We start from the raw sequence: 13980 nt of genomic DNA on the forward strand, positions 1-13980 counted from the left end.
TTAGGAATTTCACCACTTTGCAACTAAACCAAGTTTTACGGCCTTTGCGATTTTCTGAAGCACATGAATCTGACCTTTGGAACTTGCCAAACGTGTAGTCTTCTTCTATGCTGGGGGGAAAAGGGAACTTTGGAAGGAACTCAAAAAGGCGTATTTTAAAGGTAGGGTAAAGGTAAAGGGACCCCTGACCATTAGGTCCAGTCGTGACCGACTCTGGGGTTGCGCGCTCATCTCGCATTATTGGCCGAGGGAGCCGGCGTATAGCTTCCAGGTCATGTGGCCATCATGGCAAAGCCGCTTCTGGCCAACCAGAGCAGCACATGGAAACGCCATTTACCTTCCCGCTGTAGCGGTTCCTATTTATCTACTTGCATTCTGACGTGCTTTTGAACTGCTAGGTTGGCAGGAGCTGGGACCAAGGAACGGGAGCTCACCCCGTCACAGGGATTCGAACCACCGACCTTCTGATCAGCAAGCCCTAGGCTCAGTGGTTTAACCACAGCACCACCTGGGTTTTTAAAGGACTAACAGCCTATATTTCCATGCTTTACTTTGTTGCATATTTTGTGATTTTACATCTCTGCTGATGTTCTCTCGCCAAAGAGCTCTTGCCCCAAACTTGGATCTTGGCATCCAGGAATTCTCCTTTTATACCTATTTTATCTTTACACCTACATCCTTGAAGTCCCTTCTCAAAACTCAGCTTTTCTGGGAGGTCTCTGCACCATCCTGGGAGCCTCCATACCACACTGCAGTGGTCGCCAACCTTTTTAGGCTCAGTGGGTGTATTTAGATTTTTGAGTGACAGGCGCAACCCCCCCTCTGCTCACTTCTCTCTCTTTCACCATTAATTTGTCCAATATAAACAGCAATCATGAAAAGGCAAGAAAACACTCAGGTGTCCCCCTTTTATTAACAAACTTTTAGGGCAGAAGTTTTACATCACATTTTTGAAACAAAGAGAGCGAGCTCCTCGCAGTGTTGGCAAACCAACTCTTGCAGCAGCAATGTGAAGACAACCCCAACCCAAATTCCTGAATAAGTTTGTGTCAAGTTCCATTATAGAAAAAGCCAGATCACTCTCTGCCTGAGAGCAAAGGCCACGAAAACCCATTTGTGTACTTGGGTCTCTCAGGGGGAAAGGGTCTGCCTGAAAACACAGATGGATAAAGCATTAGCTTTCAGAGAGAGAGAGAGACACCACTTTGGAGCAATGCTAGGAAGAACAAGACGGCCCACAGGGGCAGGATGCTGGCATCTTTCCCCAGAAACCCTGTAAGCAGACTGCACAGCAGCTACAGAAACAAGCTTGGAAGAGGTTCTCGTTTCACATGGCTCCGATGTCGAAACCCCTGTGGGGTCCTTATGGCACACCTCTGCAGCGATGTAGGTCTGAAACAGCTCAGAAGAGCCTGCTCAACTGAGACGCCAGGCTCTTCAACAGCACCTGGATACCAGCCTCAGAGTCAGCACCATCATCTTCTCATCCTGAAGCTGGGCTTTTCAGCATCATCCTCATCCTCAGAAGTACCTTCCTCTTCCTCTTCCTCTTCACTGGTCTGCTGCTTTGGGGAATGGTCGGAATCTGTAGCCGGTAAAAGACATGATGATCAGGCTACTTGCTTGAGGGGAGAAAGAACTGAATAATATCATGGACTGATAGATAAATGGAACCATCATATTCAGAGGCAGGATAGCTCTGTGGATCAGATGGTGGAGATAAAATGCATTTCTGGCCTGCTTGTGAGCTTCCAGAGGTATGGCTGGCCGCTTACAGTTGAGGGTTTTTTTTGGTCTCCCCCAGCAAAGGCAAGGCAGTTATTTTCTCCCTGCCTCCCCCAAAATGGCGAGGCACATTTTAGGCCAGGAATGTGGAACCTGTGACCCTCCAGATGCCAAAGTACAACTCCCATCTCTGGGTAGGGGTGATAGGAGTTGGTGTCCAACAAATTCTGGCAGGCCTGTTTTAGGGAGGAACAATCCTCCTAATTCTCCAACTCTCTCAGACTGGTAGAGACAACAACATTGGGCAACTCTTCCCCATTTCAAGAATCAAAAGTCATGTTCCCCACTGGGCTGCGAACTCTACAGCCTCCCCTTCCTACAGACTTAGGTGAACCCCAACAAAAACTTGAAGCAACAGTCCTCCCATTGCCTCAGCCATCCAGAATTAGGATTACTACACGGAACAGCTCCTCCTTCCCTGGCTTTGCAGATATTTGAGAGTTATTTGACCCTGCAGTGGGGGCAGCTGCTTTGCCTCAACTCATCCGAGTCCATGGAGCTTCTGATCCTCCAACACTGCCTTGGTGCCCTCCAGATGTTCTGGACTACAATTCCCATCAATGCTGGTTGGGGCTGATAGGAATTGTTGTCCAAAAGGGGATTGGGTTGGGGAAGGCTGCTCTATGCAACCTCTTTCTCTCTCATCAGGAGCTGTGCTGTCTTTCGGTCTTACTGCCCTAAAAAAATCCCAAAGGACTTCCCTGGAAGATACCCAGATCTTGATGCAAGCACAAGCTGCAGAAGCTCAACTCATTTCAGTGGGGACCTGAGAACAGAAGGAGTTTCCTGGTGGACTGAACTCCAGAAGATGTGTTTTCACATTACCTGCATGTTCGCTCTTTTGTTCAAGCTTACTCTTCTTCGCCAGCATTTTCTTCTCTTTCAACTTCTGCCTGTAAATCAAGAATTAAATGCTCCAAATGAACAAGCTGCCCTTTGCCCCAACATTCCTGATGCTAGCAAAAGGAGAACTGAGCTGTGCAGTTGCTCAAACACAATTCTTAATGCTCTGGAAACCAACCTATTTCATTGCTGATGGAAGAGCATGTGAACAGCTTTGAAACATGTTTGCCTTGTTTACCAGGAGGGAACTGCTGTCTGTTCCCAAATTATCCTAGAGGTAGGATGAAATTTGCCTCTCTAGGGAACTGTTTCCAGGAACTGCAGAGAGGTGGACATGCAGCCACCTAGAGGTAAAAACTGGAATTATTCCTTCATAGGACTGGCAGCTACGTATCCTGTTTTTCTGTCAATGGAGATTTCCCCCACTAAGGCTCCTAGCCACATGGAAAATCAGACCTCTATGCCAATCACAGCAGGACAGTGCTGAGATCAAACCTGCTGTCTACACATGCTGCCTTCGCATGGCAAGAACTGCTCCTCACCCTGCGCCTGCAATTATTTAAGGGGAAACAAGATAGGTAGCTCCATGCTACATATTAAGGAAGAACCTCTAGTCTGGTCATTTTGGACTGTAAACACATATTGAACTATTGCCCTTGACCCTTCCTGCCTCCCCTCATTCTGGATCCTGTTTCCCTAGGCTTCCTGTACAACTTTGACCTCACCGTTTCCTTCTGCGCTTGGCTGTCTGTTCTTCCGCAACAATCTTGTTCTTTTCTAGCCTCTTCTGATATTCCTCATCCAGCTTTTGCTGCAAAAAAATCACAGGGAACATGTCATTACAATGCCAGGGCGGGTTGCAACAGTTTAATATTTAAAAAGCTGAAACAAATTAGTCACGGGAATAGGGTGGGTTTTGAAAACACCTTTCTCAGGTGCAAAGGTCAGAGTGAAGAGGTGCATCTTCAGCATTCCATGAAAACTGTAGAGTGGAAGTGGCAGACACACACCTCTTTGGGGAAGCAATTCAACAACCTAGGAGCTGCTGCAGAGAATGCCCTTTCCCAGGCTGCCACTCCCAAACTTCAGAGGATGGCACAACTAACAAGAGGTAATTTTCTACTGATTTTAACACCCGATAGGGTCTGTAGGGAAGGAGGCAGTACCAACAACTCAGAAACGGTCAGCCAAAGGAATCACCCAACCTTTTCAGCCATGGCATCCATAAAATCTTGCCTCTGGTATTCTCGCCGGCGAAGATGTCGGTAGACGTGGAATTCCCCACTGCCAGCCCCAGCACTGGAACCTGCCAAGGAAGGGGGTCACAGCTTATTGACAGAGCATGTGCATGTGGGAACCCTGGTGCCTCCAAGGATCTCAGGTAGCAGGCGATGGGAAAGCTGCTGCCAGTCAGAGGAGACAATAGTTGGTTAGATGAACAAGGGCAGGCTTGACTCTATGCAAGGCAGCTCCCCTAGTGGCTTGATCGCATTTCATACAAGTAGGAAATTAGTCTGAGCCCGAAAAGAAATTCTCCTTTTCATATATGGGGGGGGGGGGGGTTACCAAATGTACACAGAAAGCTTGCTGGGAAACCAGCAGCCACAATAGGGACCTTGCTTCTGGGGACTCCTAGAAACCTTGTTCGCTCCATTTTCTCCTTGCCCTTCCTTTGGCTGGAACATAGCAAGTGCTACCACCACTTTCCCCTTTGGTTTGTTGTAACAATTATAGGAAGGCAAATATTCGTTGTCTAGATACAGGCTCGTAATGCTCCCTAGCACAGTGGGAAAGCTTATGATTTACACATGGGCATGGGATTGTGTATAAACCATGCTATAAAGACAAAGCACAAATTTGCATCTTTATTAATTGCTGGACGTTGCGGTGCAGCTCAGTTTGCTTAGAAGGGTCTGCATATGGTTAAACAAAATTAAACAAAATTGAACAAAATTTCTAAATGTTAGTATTTTGCATATTTATTCTAGCTTTATTAGTCACAGTGAGGGTTAAGAAGCTATGATGGACACAAAGACCTTGGCTACAGGCATCTGAAAATTCATCCAGCAACTCCTCTGGTTTCTTAGATCTCAATAGACCATTTTGAAGGATAATCTTTTCAGCCATGCGGGCTAGAAACCTGCTTTTCTTCTAGAGTGAAGACCAGAGTTCTCAGAAAGCAACACTCCTGTAGGATCATGACAGATACACAGAGCTCTGGCTACAGAAGACCCAGATTTGGAACCCCATTTGTCTATGATGCTTCTCGTCATCTCTTAGTGCCAGTGTGAACATTACTTTTTAAAATGTGCACACATCTCAGAGCCTGATTCATTCTCTCTTCTGATTCTCTGTTTATAGTCACAAACATCACACATGATTTCAAACTGTGCAGATTCAGAAGTGTGATTCATATCACTAATCACCCAAAGGCCAGTGAAAAATAGTTGCTAATATGGCAAGGGCAAGATGACTTCAAGAACACCCCCTCACCCCCTTCAAAGTTTCAAGCCCCATATCTTATGACTACTCAATCCTCATCTATTTCCCTTCCCTATTAAGCACATTCCTCTAGAAGCACAGTGCTTAAGCTAAGAAGCCACCTAAAAATAGCTACTTACCCATAACATCTCTGACAAATTCTGGAGGCGGACGGGGCGCCCATTCATTGAGCTTTTCAGGAATTGGAACTGTCTTATCCTGCAACAAGAAATGAGCAATACTATGACACTTTTTCTCTAGGAGGAGAGAGCAATTCTTCAAAGCATGGATCTAAACAGAAGTGGGAACATTAAGGAAAACAGAACTGATCTTTTTACCCAAGAATTTATTGGGCATTTGGCTGCAGACAATAAAGTGTCACACTAGCTATATCATGGGTGATAAACCCTTTTGATCTGAGGGCTATATTCAGTCTTGGCCACCCTCTGGGGATCACATGCCAGGGTGGCTGTGGCCTTCTCACACACATATACACAAAGAACACAGACATGTACATATAGGTCACACACAGACCTCCCCTCTCCTCAACTGATCTATCTACTCTTATTACCCCATGTAGCAAATGATTGATCTGATGACTGGGGACCCATCAGGGTGCTGGATTGGGGCGTTTGCACTTCTCTGCCTGCCCTAGTGTTGCATCTTATCCAATTTTTTCTTTCTTCTCCTCCTGCCAGCAAAACCAGTCAAGTGTTGGCTCAGGCGCTCAGAATGGGTATTAACCACCCTAACCTATTTTCTATGTGTGTGAGTGTGAATATAATGAAGTAACATGTTTTCTTGTTGAATACAATTCCATGCTACGTACATACATACAAGCATGGATGCGCGCGCACACACACACACAGCAGCTCAGAGTAATGGACAGAATTGGTGAGATCTCTGCTGAACGTGCTTAGGAGAGTAAGGTCAGGTAGCTGTCCCCACATATACAGATGTGTGTTCCCTCAAAGGACTTCAGATGGGAACTGCAGGATTAAAGTTACTTATGAGTAAAGGCACTAGAATGAGATAGGATGTGAAGAATAGGAGACTAAGCTCTTCCCTGCCCTTCTCCACAAGCACTCACTGCAATAACTACACAAGTGGAATTTATGCATTTAATTCCATTTATGAATCTACACGCGCAAAGTGTTCAGGGCAATGCACATTTAAAAGCATGTTCTACACAGGACTTTATGGTGAGAGCTGGACCATCAAGAAGGCTGATCGTCGAAGAATTGATGCTTTTGAATTATGGTGCTGGAGGAGACTCTTGAGAGTCCCATGGACTGCAAGAAGATCAAACCTATCCATTCTTATGGAAATCAGCCCTGAGTGCTCACTGGAAGGACAGATCCTGAAGCTGAGGCTCCAATACTTTGGCCACCTCATGAGAAGAGAAGACTCCCTGGAAAAGACCCTGATGTTGGGAAAGATTGAGGGCACTAGGAGAAGGGGACGACAGAGGACGAGATGGTTGGACAGTGTTCTCAAAGCTACGAACATGAGTTTGAGCAAACTGCGGGAGGCAGTGCAAGACAGGAGTGCCTGGTGTGCTCTGGTCCATGGGGTCACGAAGAGTCGGACACGACTAAACGATTAAACAACAACAACAACAACACAGGACTGCAGTTCCCTTCTGGGAGTAAGCCTCATTAAGTGTATACTCAAGTCACCTCCAGATGTTGGCGTGGGGGATTAGACCACATTGCATCAAAGCAAGTGTTATCACACACTTTTCAATGCATCTTCCCGTCACTTTCTGTAGCAGTTAATTCTGATCTTTCACGGAAGCAGTTTTGTTGCACAAAAGCTTCACATCAGCTTTCTTTCTGCAGCCTGAGCTTGCCAGGATGTGGCTGAATCCCACCTGAAAACAATGACAGCCTGGAAGTGCCTTTACTTCAGAGTCAACATGCACTATGTTGTAAGTGCCCACACTTTTAAAGATCTGCCTGGAGAGGCTCTCCAAGTTCCCAACTCCCTGATAAGGTGGGTGGCCATGTGGGAGAGGCCCTTCTTTATGGTAGCCTCACAGCTATGGAAATTCCTTCCATCGGATATTTCCAAATTGCAGGCTTTTTGAAATGACCTATAATCTTCAATTGGCCTTTGAGGCATGCTGTTTATTAGCTGAGAGATGGCCTGGGTGAATAAGTTTGTATCTGGCTCTGTTAAAAAGAAATTTATTGCTGAGTTGTAGTTTTAAAACTTTGCATTGCTGTTCTTTGTATCTTTTCGATGGTTTTGATTGCACACCAGTTTGGAAAGGCATCTGCACAGAAAAGCGACCATATATAATATTATATATACCGTATATATATATGGATGACCATTTAAATATATGCCTTCTCTTTTTATGCTGCCATAGTGGCATAAACGCTAGAGAGCTCTGTTCAGTCCTGCAGAGTAGGCAAAAGCGCAACAGGAGTCTGTCGGAGTGTTCTAGGCTGTAAGCTCTATAGGATGATGCCCACTCCCACCAAGTACAAAACCAATGAGATTCAAACTACATTTGTAATTTGCCTCAAAGACCTACTGTAAATAGGCGAAAGGCAACATATAAATTTGTTCAATACAGTGGTACCTCTAGTTGCAGACACGATCAATTTAGGGGTGCTGTTCGCACCCTGAAAAGTCCGCAACTAGAGCGGCGCTTCTGCATGTGCAAAGAGCGCAGAACATGTCTGCGCATGCGCGAAGTGTGCATAACACTTCTGCACATGCGCACACGGCGAAACCCGGAAGTATACACTTCCGGGTTTGCCATTTTCGCAACCTGAAAAGCCGCAACGTGAAGCAAACGCAACAAGAGGTATACTGTAAATGCATGTATGTACATGCAAGCCAAGAAAGACAAAGGCAGAAGGAGGAGACAAAGGCAGAAGGAGGAGACACTCACTGCCAAAGGGCCTGGTTATACAGGATGGGATGAGGGCACCAACACCTTCAACTTTGTATGATAAACCTACCCAGGTATTAAGCTAATCTGCAGATGGACACTCTCAGAGTATAGACTCATATTGTGTTGTGCCATCCGATCTAACAAACTCCCACCCTACTTGTTTCACTTTTGGGGCATCAGGCAAACTCTGTTCTATTTTCCCAGACCTCTAAAGTTCTCATTCCTTCATTTTTGTTTTTGCCATCATTTTTGATGAGTAGTCTAGCATTTTGATGAGTGGTCTAGCATTAATGCAAATGCATAGGGTAAGGATAGGGATCAACAGGATTGTGGCATAGGAACATAAGGAGAGCCTTGCTGAATAAGACTAGAAGCCAAGAATCCTCTTTCCCTGCAGTGGCTAACAAAATACCCCTGGGACACCCATGATCACAGCATGAGCGTGATAGCACTTTTCTGCTGTTGTTCCCTAGCAACTGATCTTCCGAGACACTCTGCCTTTCTTTCACGCTAGAAGTAGAATATAGCCATGATGCAGCCTTTATCCTCCATCAGCTTCCCCATTTCCTTTTAAAGCCTTCCAAGTTGGTGCCCACTGCCACGTCTTGTGACAGTGAGTTCCACAGATTCCATACTGTGTGAAGAAGTACTTCCTTTCGTCTGTCCTGAATCTACCACCAACCAGCTTCATCACATAAACCCAGGTTCCAGTATTATGAGAGAGGAGCGGGGAGGGTGTGTGTGTGGAATTTCCCCCTTACCTGCACTTGATTCCCCTTGTGGGTAAGCAAATACAAGTTAACTAGGAATCGGGGGCGGGAAAAATATTTTAGCGGGCAAGCCTGGTGACAGCAGATCAGGACCGCCAAATATAAAAGAAAAGAGGAAATAAAAGGGAGGCGGTCTACCTCTTCATTGAAGTAAACTGAGTAAGAGGGTAGTTACTTAGGAAAGAAAGGGGGGGGGGTTCCCCACCTCACCTATCCGCCCTAGTGCCTACACTGCAGGGGTGGGAGCAGGGATAAGTAGCCACGCCCACCAACACTTATGCCCCGCCCCCTCACCGGATTCCTCATGAGCCTCTCCAGCTTCAGACGCTGCTCGTCCGCTGCGCTCCGGGGAATGACCAGCGGCTGCGGTTCCTTGCGGGGCCGGGAGGGCCGCGTCGGCCCCGCCGCCATCCTGCCCCCCCTTTTGGTTTCCCCTCCGCCTTCTCCTGCGCAAAAGGCCGCGGCCCCGACCGATGACGTCACGGAGGGCGACGGTCATATAGGCATCTTTCGAAAAGGGCGGGCCGGGGCTCCGCCCCTTCCCTCCGCCTCCTTTCCGGCAATATTCATGAGGTCTGGTACATATTAATGAGGGCGCGAAAAACAGGCCAGAAACGGCGGTTGGGTTTTTCTTTCTAAATGCGGGTTAGCGTCGCTTCTGAGGCGATGCGAGGAGGGGGGAGTTCCCAGAATCCTTCGCAGTCTTGTTTTGCATTCTGTTTTTCTTTATATGCCAAATTTAATTATCCTTCACACAACATAAGGCTTAGTTTTGCTTCTTTTATCCTCAGGAGAGCTCAGGGCTTGGCACCACAGCATTGAGATATACAAATGGTGTCACAGAGACCTATTGCACTTTTAAGTGGTAACCTTGCCCTCCATCGAAGCAGTCAAAATGGCGGAAGCTGCAGCAGCAGCAGCACTGGCCCCGGCGACATCTGTGGAAGTGCGGCTCCCGGTTCCCCGCCCTCGCCTGTCTCAGAGCTTCTCCCGCGGGGCGGGCGAGTGGGACAAGGACCTGGTGGCCCCGGGGGACACCATCACCACCAACCCAGGATACATGAGAGGCCACGGGACATACCTGGGAGACGAGAAGCTCGTTGCCTCTGTGGCTGGTGTTGTGGACAGGGTGAACAAGCTGGTCTGTGTGAAAGCTTTGAAAACGAGATACAATGGTGAAGTTGGTGATATTGTGGTTGGACGAATTACAGAGGTTCAGCAGAAACGGTGGAAAGTCGAGACCAATTCCAGGCTGGATTCTGTCTTGCTCCTTTCATCCATCAATCTCCCAGGAGGGGAGCTGAGGCGGCGTTCAGCAGAGGATGAACTGGCAATGCGAGATTACCTGCAGGAAGGGGACCTTATCAGTGCAGAAGTCCAGACGGTGTTCTCTGATGGGGCTATATCGCTGCACACACGGAGTCTGAAATACGGAAAGCTTGGCCAAGGTGTGCTCGTCCAGGTGTCCCCTTCCCTCGTGAAGCGGCAGAAGACCCATTTCCATGACTTGACTTGTGGGGCTTCCGTTATCCTTGGCAACAATGGGTTCATCTGGACCTACCCAACGCCCAAACAGAAGAATGAGGAGCCTGGGGGATTCATCACCAACCTGGAGCCGGTGCCCTTGCCTGACCGTGAAGTGATTTCCCGACTCCAGAACTGCGTTGTGGCTCTGGCAGCGCAGAAACAGATGCTCTATGACACCAGCATCCTCTACTGCTATGAGGCCTCCCTTTCTCATAAGATCAAGGACCTTCTCAAGCCAGAGGTGATGGACAAGATTGTGCTGGAGACGCGTCAGAGACTGCTGGAACTGGAGGGGTGATTGGAGAGAGAATGTGGCGAGGCAGTGATGGTCCTTTCCTTTCAGGGATCTAGCCTCCCTGATGTTTTTTCCCCCCAGTGTGAGATTTCATTACAAATCCCATACCAAATAGAAAAAGGGGGACTGTGGAAACTATGAGAACTTTTGCTTAAGAATCTTGGTATCCTTTGTTATCCTGTGGCCCTCCCAATGAGGCTGGACTACAGTTCCCACACACACCCCAACCACCAGCTGTACTGCCTGCAGGGGCTGGATACATTGGGCTCCAGCAGGATAGGAGGCCAACAGCTTCTCAATAGCTACTGCTTCCTCAGCCCCTGACCTAGTCGAAATGCAGCATCACATTTCTCTACATCAGGTATCCTCAAACTTCGGCCCTCCAGATATTTTGGACTACAATTCCCATCATCCCTGACTACTGGTCCTCTTAGCTAGGGATCATGGGAGTTGTAGGCCAAAACATCTGGAGGGCTGCAGTTTGGGGATGCCTGCTCTACATGTAGCCAGCATCGTAAAAAGTACCTGTGATACTGTGGATGCTTCAAGCTATGTGTGTGTGCAGGGGGGTGGGGTGTTCTTTCTTTTTTACTGGAGATATTTCAATAAACTTTAGTTGTTGTTTTTTTAAAAAAAACTTGCACTCCATCTTAGATACACTAGCACAGATTTTAGCCGGTTTTAATCTGCGCTACCAGCAGGAGTTTTCAGCCGAGTCCCTTCGCTTTCAGCAACAACCTAACCTTTATAACCTAGGAAAGCAGAGCTTGTGGTGTGTGTATTTTTTTTTTAAGGAGGCTGAGTTAAATGATATTTTAAATAGATTAATTCATGATCTCTCTCTCCTGAACCAACCAACCAACCAACCAACCACTTTATAGCCCTTGGCAGGGCTCTCAACATCTAAAGTACAAATGTCCATGTGGGCACAAAGCAGTTGAAAAATCCACCCTAAAGGCAACAAAATTTGCTGAAATCACAGCAAGATATGGCAACTACAACAGTACGCAGCCACCACTTGTCCAAAAAAACCGAACTTGTCCAAAAACCCTGAACAAACCCCGGGGCGGGGGTATTTATTTGTAGCATTTAGATCCCACATTTTTCTCCAAAGACCTCAAGGTGACATCCATAGTTCATGGCCAAGTGGGAATTTGAACCCTGGTCTCCCGTGTTTCCTAGTCCTACACACTAACCGCTATAACAACGCTGGATGAAATCTTAACTTTCTAAAAACCAGAATAGGACCAATGGTTTTCCAATAAGAGAATTATTCTGCACAGTGATACATACTGTTGCTGTACATACACAAAATTCACACAATTTGGGCAGCAATACCCTATTTTGAATGGAAAATATTGTGTTGGTTGTATTTTTTTGTTTAAAAATTATATGGGAAATTATCTGGAAGAAGGAAATGATGTGTGTGAAACATTGTGAGAATGATTGCTCTTTTTGCACTTGGGTTAGCAAAATGAGCAATGCAACAGCCTCCAAGGGGCTCCACTTACAAATTGCTCCATGCAGGGCAAGCGAAACCCCTGGGGATATAGCAGCAGATGGAGGAAGTCGTGCTTGGCCTGCCATGAGCAGCACAGCAGCAACCGCTGCTTCCTGGCAGCTGAAAGGTGCAACACGATCTGCATGCAAACCTCTACCAGGAAGTGGCAAAAGTGCCCATGGACCAGACAGTGTTCAGGACAGATGTTACTTCCTCCACATAACAGCCTTTGACCTTTTCACAGCTTTGGGTCGAACCCATCAATTAAATGTTTTGACTCAGCCCTGCGAAATTGAATGTTGAGGTCTATTCTCACATTGACTAATATTTTGCATAGAGTGGCCACTTACGTCTCACCAAAAGAAAAGAGAGGGGGAGATACCAGTTTGCATACACTAATATTTGCATTTGCTTATGCACACCAATAGGTGCAAAAAAAAAAAAGATTGTTGGGGGCGGAATACAATAGGTTAAGTAGAAGTACAATTTATCTCAGCATTGTGACCCTTGATGGGTAACCTCTAGGCCCTTCATCTCCCTTATTGGGGTTCTTTATCGTGAAACAGGAATTAGATGCTTTCAAACAGAACTGTCCTCTGCAAAGCAGGACTCATTTGTGCAGACCTGTCCTTTTGTTCCTTCGTTGTTCTTTACAAGAGTCGCTATTTCATTGATAGCCTGCAAGCTGTTACTATTATAATTTTTTTCTTCATGGGATATTGCGATACCTGTGGTGGGGTTTTCATTATTCCTAAGGTGCATTAAGTGAGAGGCCCACTGTTGTCATCTGGTGTTATTTCCTGGCCACCCACAATGCAAGGAGCAAACTATAAAGATTGGGAGGAAGGTCGTTTGGTGTGGCTTTATCTGGCCAAAATGGATTAGGACTTGAACCAATGGCTTCGAGTTACAAGAAAGGAGATTTTGACTATACATATGGAAAAAGTTTCTGACAGTAAGAGCTGTTTGGTTGTGGAACAGTCCCCCTCAGGAGGTTGTAGACCCTCCTTCCTTGGAGGTTTTAAAGCAGAGGTTGGGTGGCCATCAATCATGGATTATTTGATTTGAGATTCCTGCATTGCAGGGGGTTGGACTGGATGACCCTTGGGGTCCCCTTTTAACTCTACGATTCTATGATTAGGACCTGGGAGACAAAGGTTCAAATCCCTACTCTGTCATGAAGTTCACAGGGTGACATTGCACCAGTCATTCTTTCTCAGGGTTGTAGTGAAGATAAAACGGAGAGAGGCAAAACTGTGCATGCCACTTTGAGCTCATGGTGGTAAATAGACTGTAAGTATTGGCAGGTGTACTTCAATCACACACCACCAAATTCAGGCTACAGAATTAAAGTGGATTTCGTGCTGTTGCACAACAGACCTGCTTCCCTCCCAAAACTGAACCATTTGCAATTAGGATAGTGATGGGAAAATGCATTCGAAAGTATGAGATCACAATGGCTTGATCCCATTGTGCCTTCCTACAAACAAATGTTTAGAATGAATGCTCTATATAATAAACATTCTGTCCTCTCTCTGGTCAGAAATTATTGCATCTATGACTCAGTCATCTAAAGATCTCACTGCCTTGTCTGTGTTTCAATGCATGGCTTATAATCACCAGTCTCATTTAGATACCTATTTGGACATACAGACTGCCTATATTAAGCTACGTATCTGTTTAAGTTAGGACAGATGGAACAGCCTCATGTCCAACATCAGCTGGCAATGTTTTTTTTCTTTTCTGTTATGTTCACAAATAAGAAATAAAATAAATGCTCTATAGACAGTTGGCACCATCTAACCTCCCTGTAAACCTTGTGCAAACAAATAAAAATGAATGCTCATTAAGTCAGGTTTTCTGGAAGAAA

General features: G+C 46.3%; 2 protein-coding genes across 2 annotated transcripts; one reads left to right on the top strand and one right to left on the bottom strand.

The window, feature by feature from the left end:
- Positions 1–889: 889 nt before the first annotated feature.
- Positions 890–9253, bottom strand: PRKRIP1 (PRKR interacting protein 1). The gene is made up of 6 exons (XM_035140128.2): positions 9082–9253; positions 5250–5328; positions 3834–3934; positions 3354–3439; positions 2611–2678; positions 890–1585 (listed from the first exon to the last, which is right to left on the bottom strand). Exons 1-6 carry the CDS (start codon positions 9196–9198, stop codon positions 1476–1478), a joined length of 561 nt encoding a protein of 186 aa, XP_034996019.1. The 5' UTR covers positions 9199–9253; the 3' UTR covers positions 890–1475.
- A 128-nt stretch (positions 9254–9381) lies between these two features.
- Positions 9382–11255, top strand: LOC118097109 (exosome complex component RRP4-like). Its single transcript, XM_035139720.2, has one exon. It carries the CDS (start codon positions 9683–9685, stop codon positions 10610–10612), a length of 930 nt encoding a protein of 309 aa, XP_034995611.2. The 5' UTR covers positions 9382–9682; the 3' UTR covers positions 10613–11255.
- The last annotated feature ends 2725 nt before the right edge of the window (positions 11256–13980 follow it).

Source organism: Zootoca vivipara, chromosome 15, assembly GCF_963506605.1.
Source record: "Zootoca vivipara chromosome 15, rZooViv1.1, whole genome shotgun sequence".
NCBI classification, from domain to species: Eukaryota; Metazoa; Chordata; class Lepidosauria; order Squamata; family Lacertidae; genus Zootoca; species Zootoca vivipara.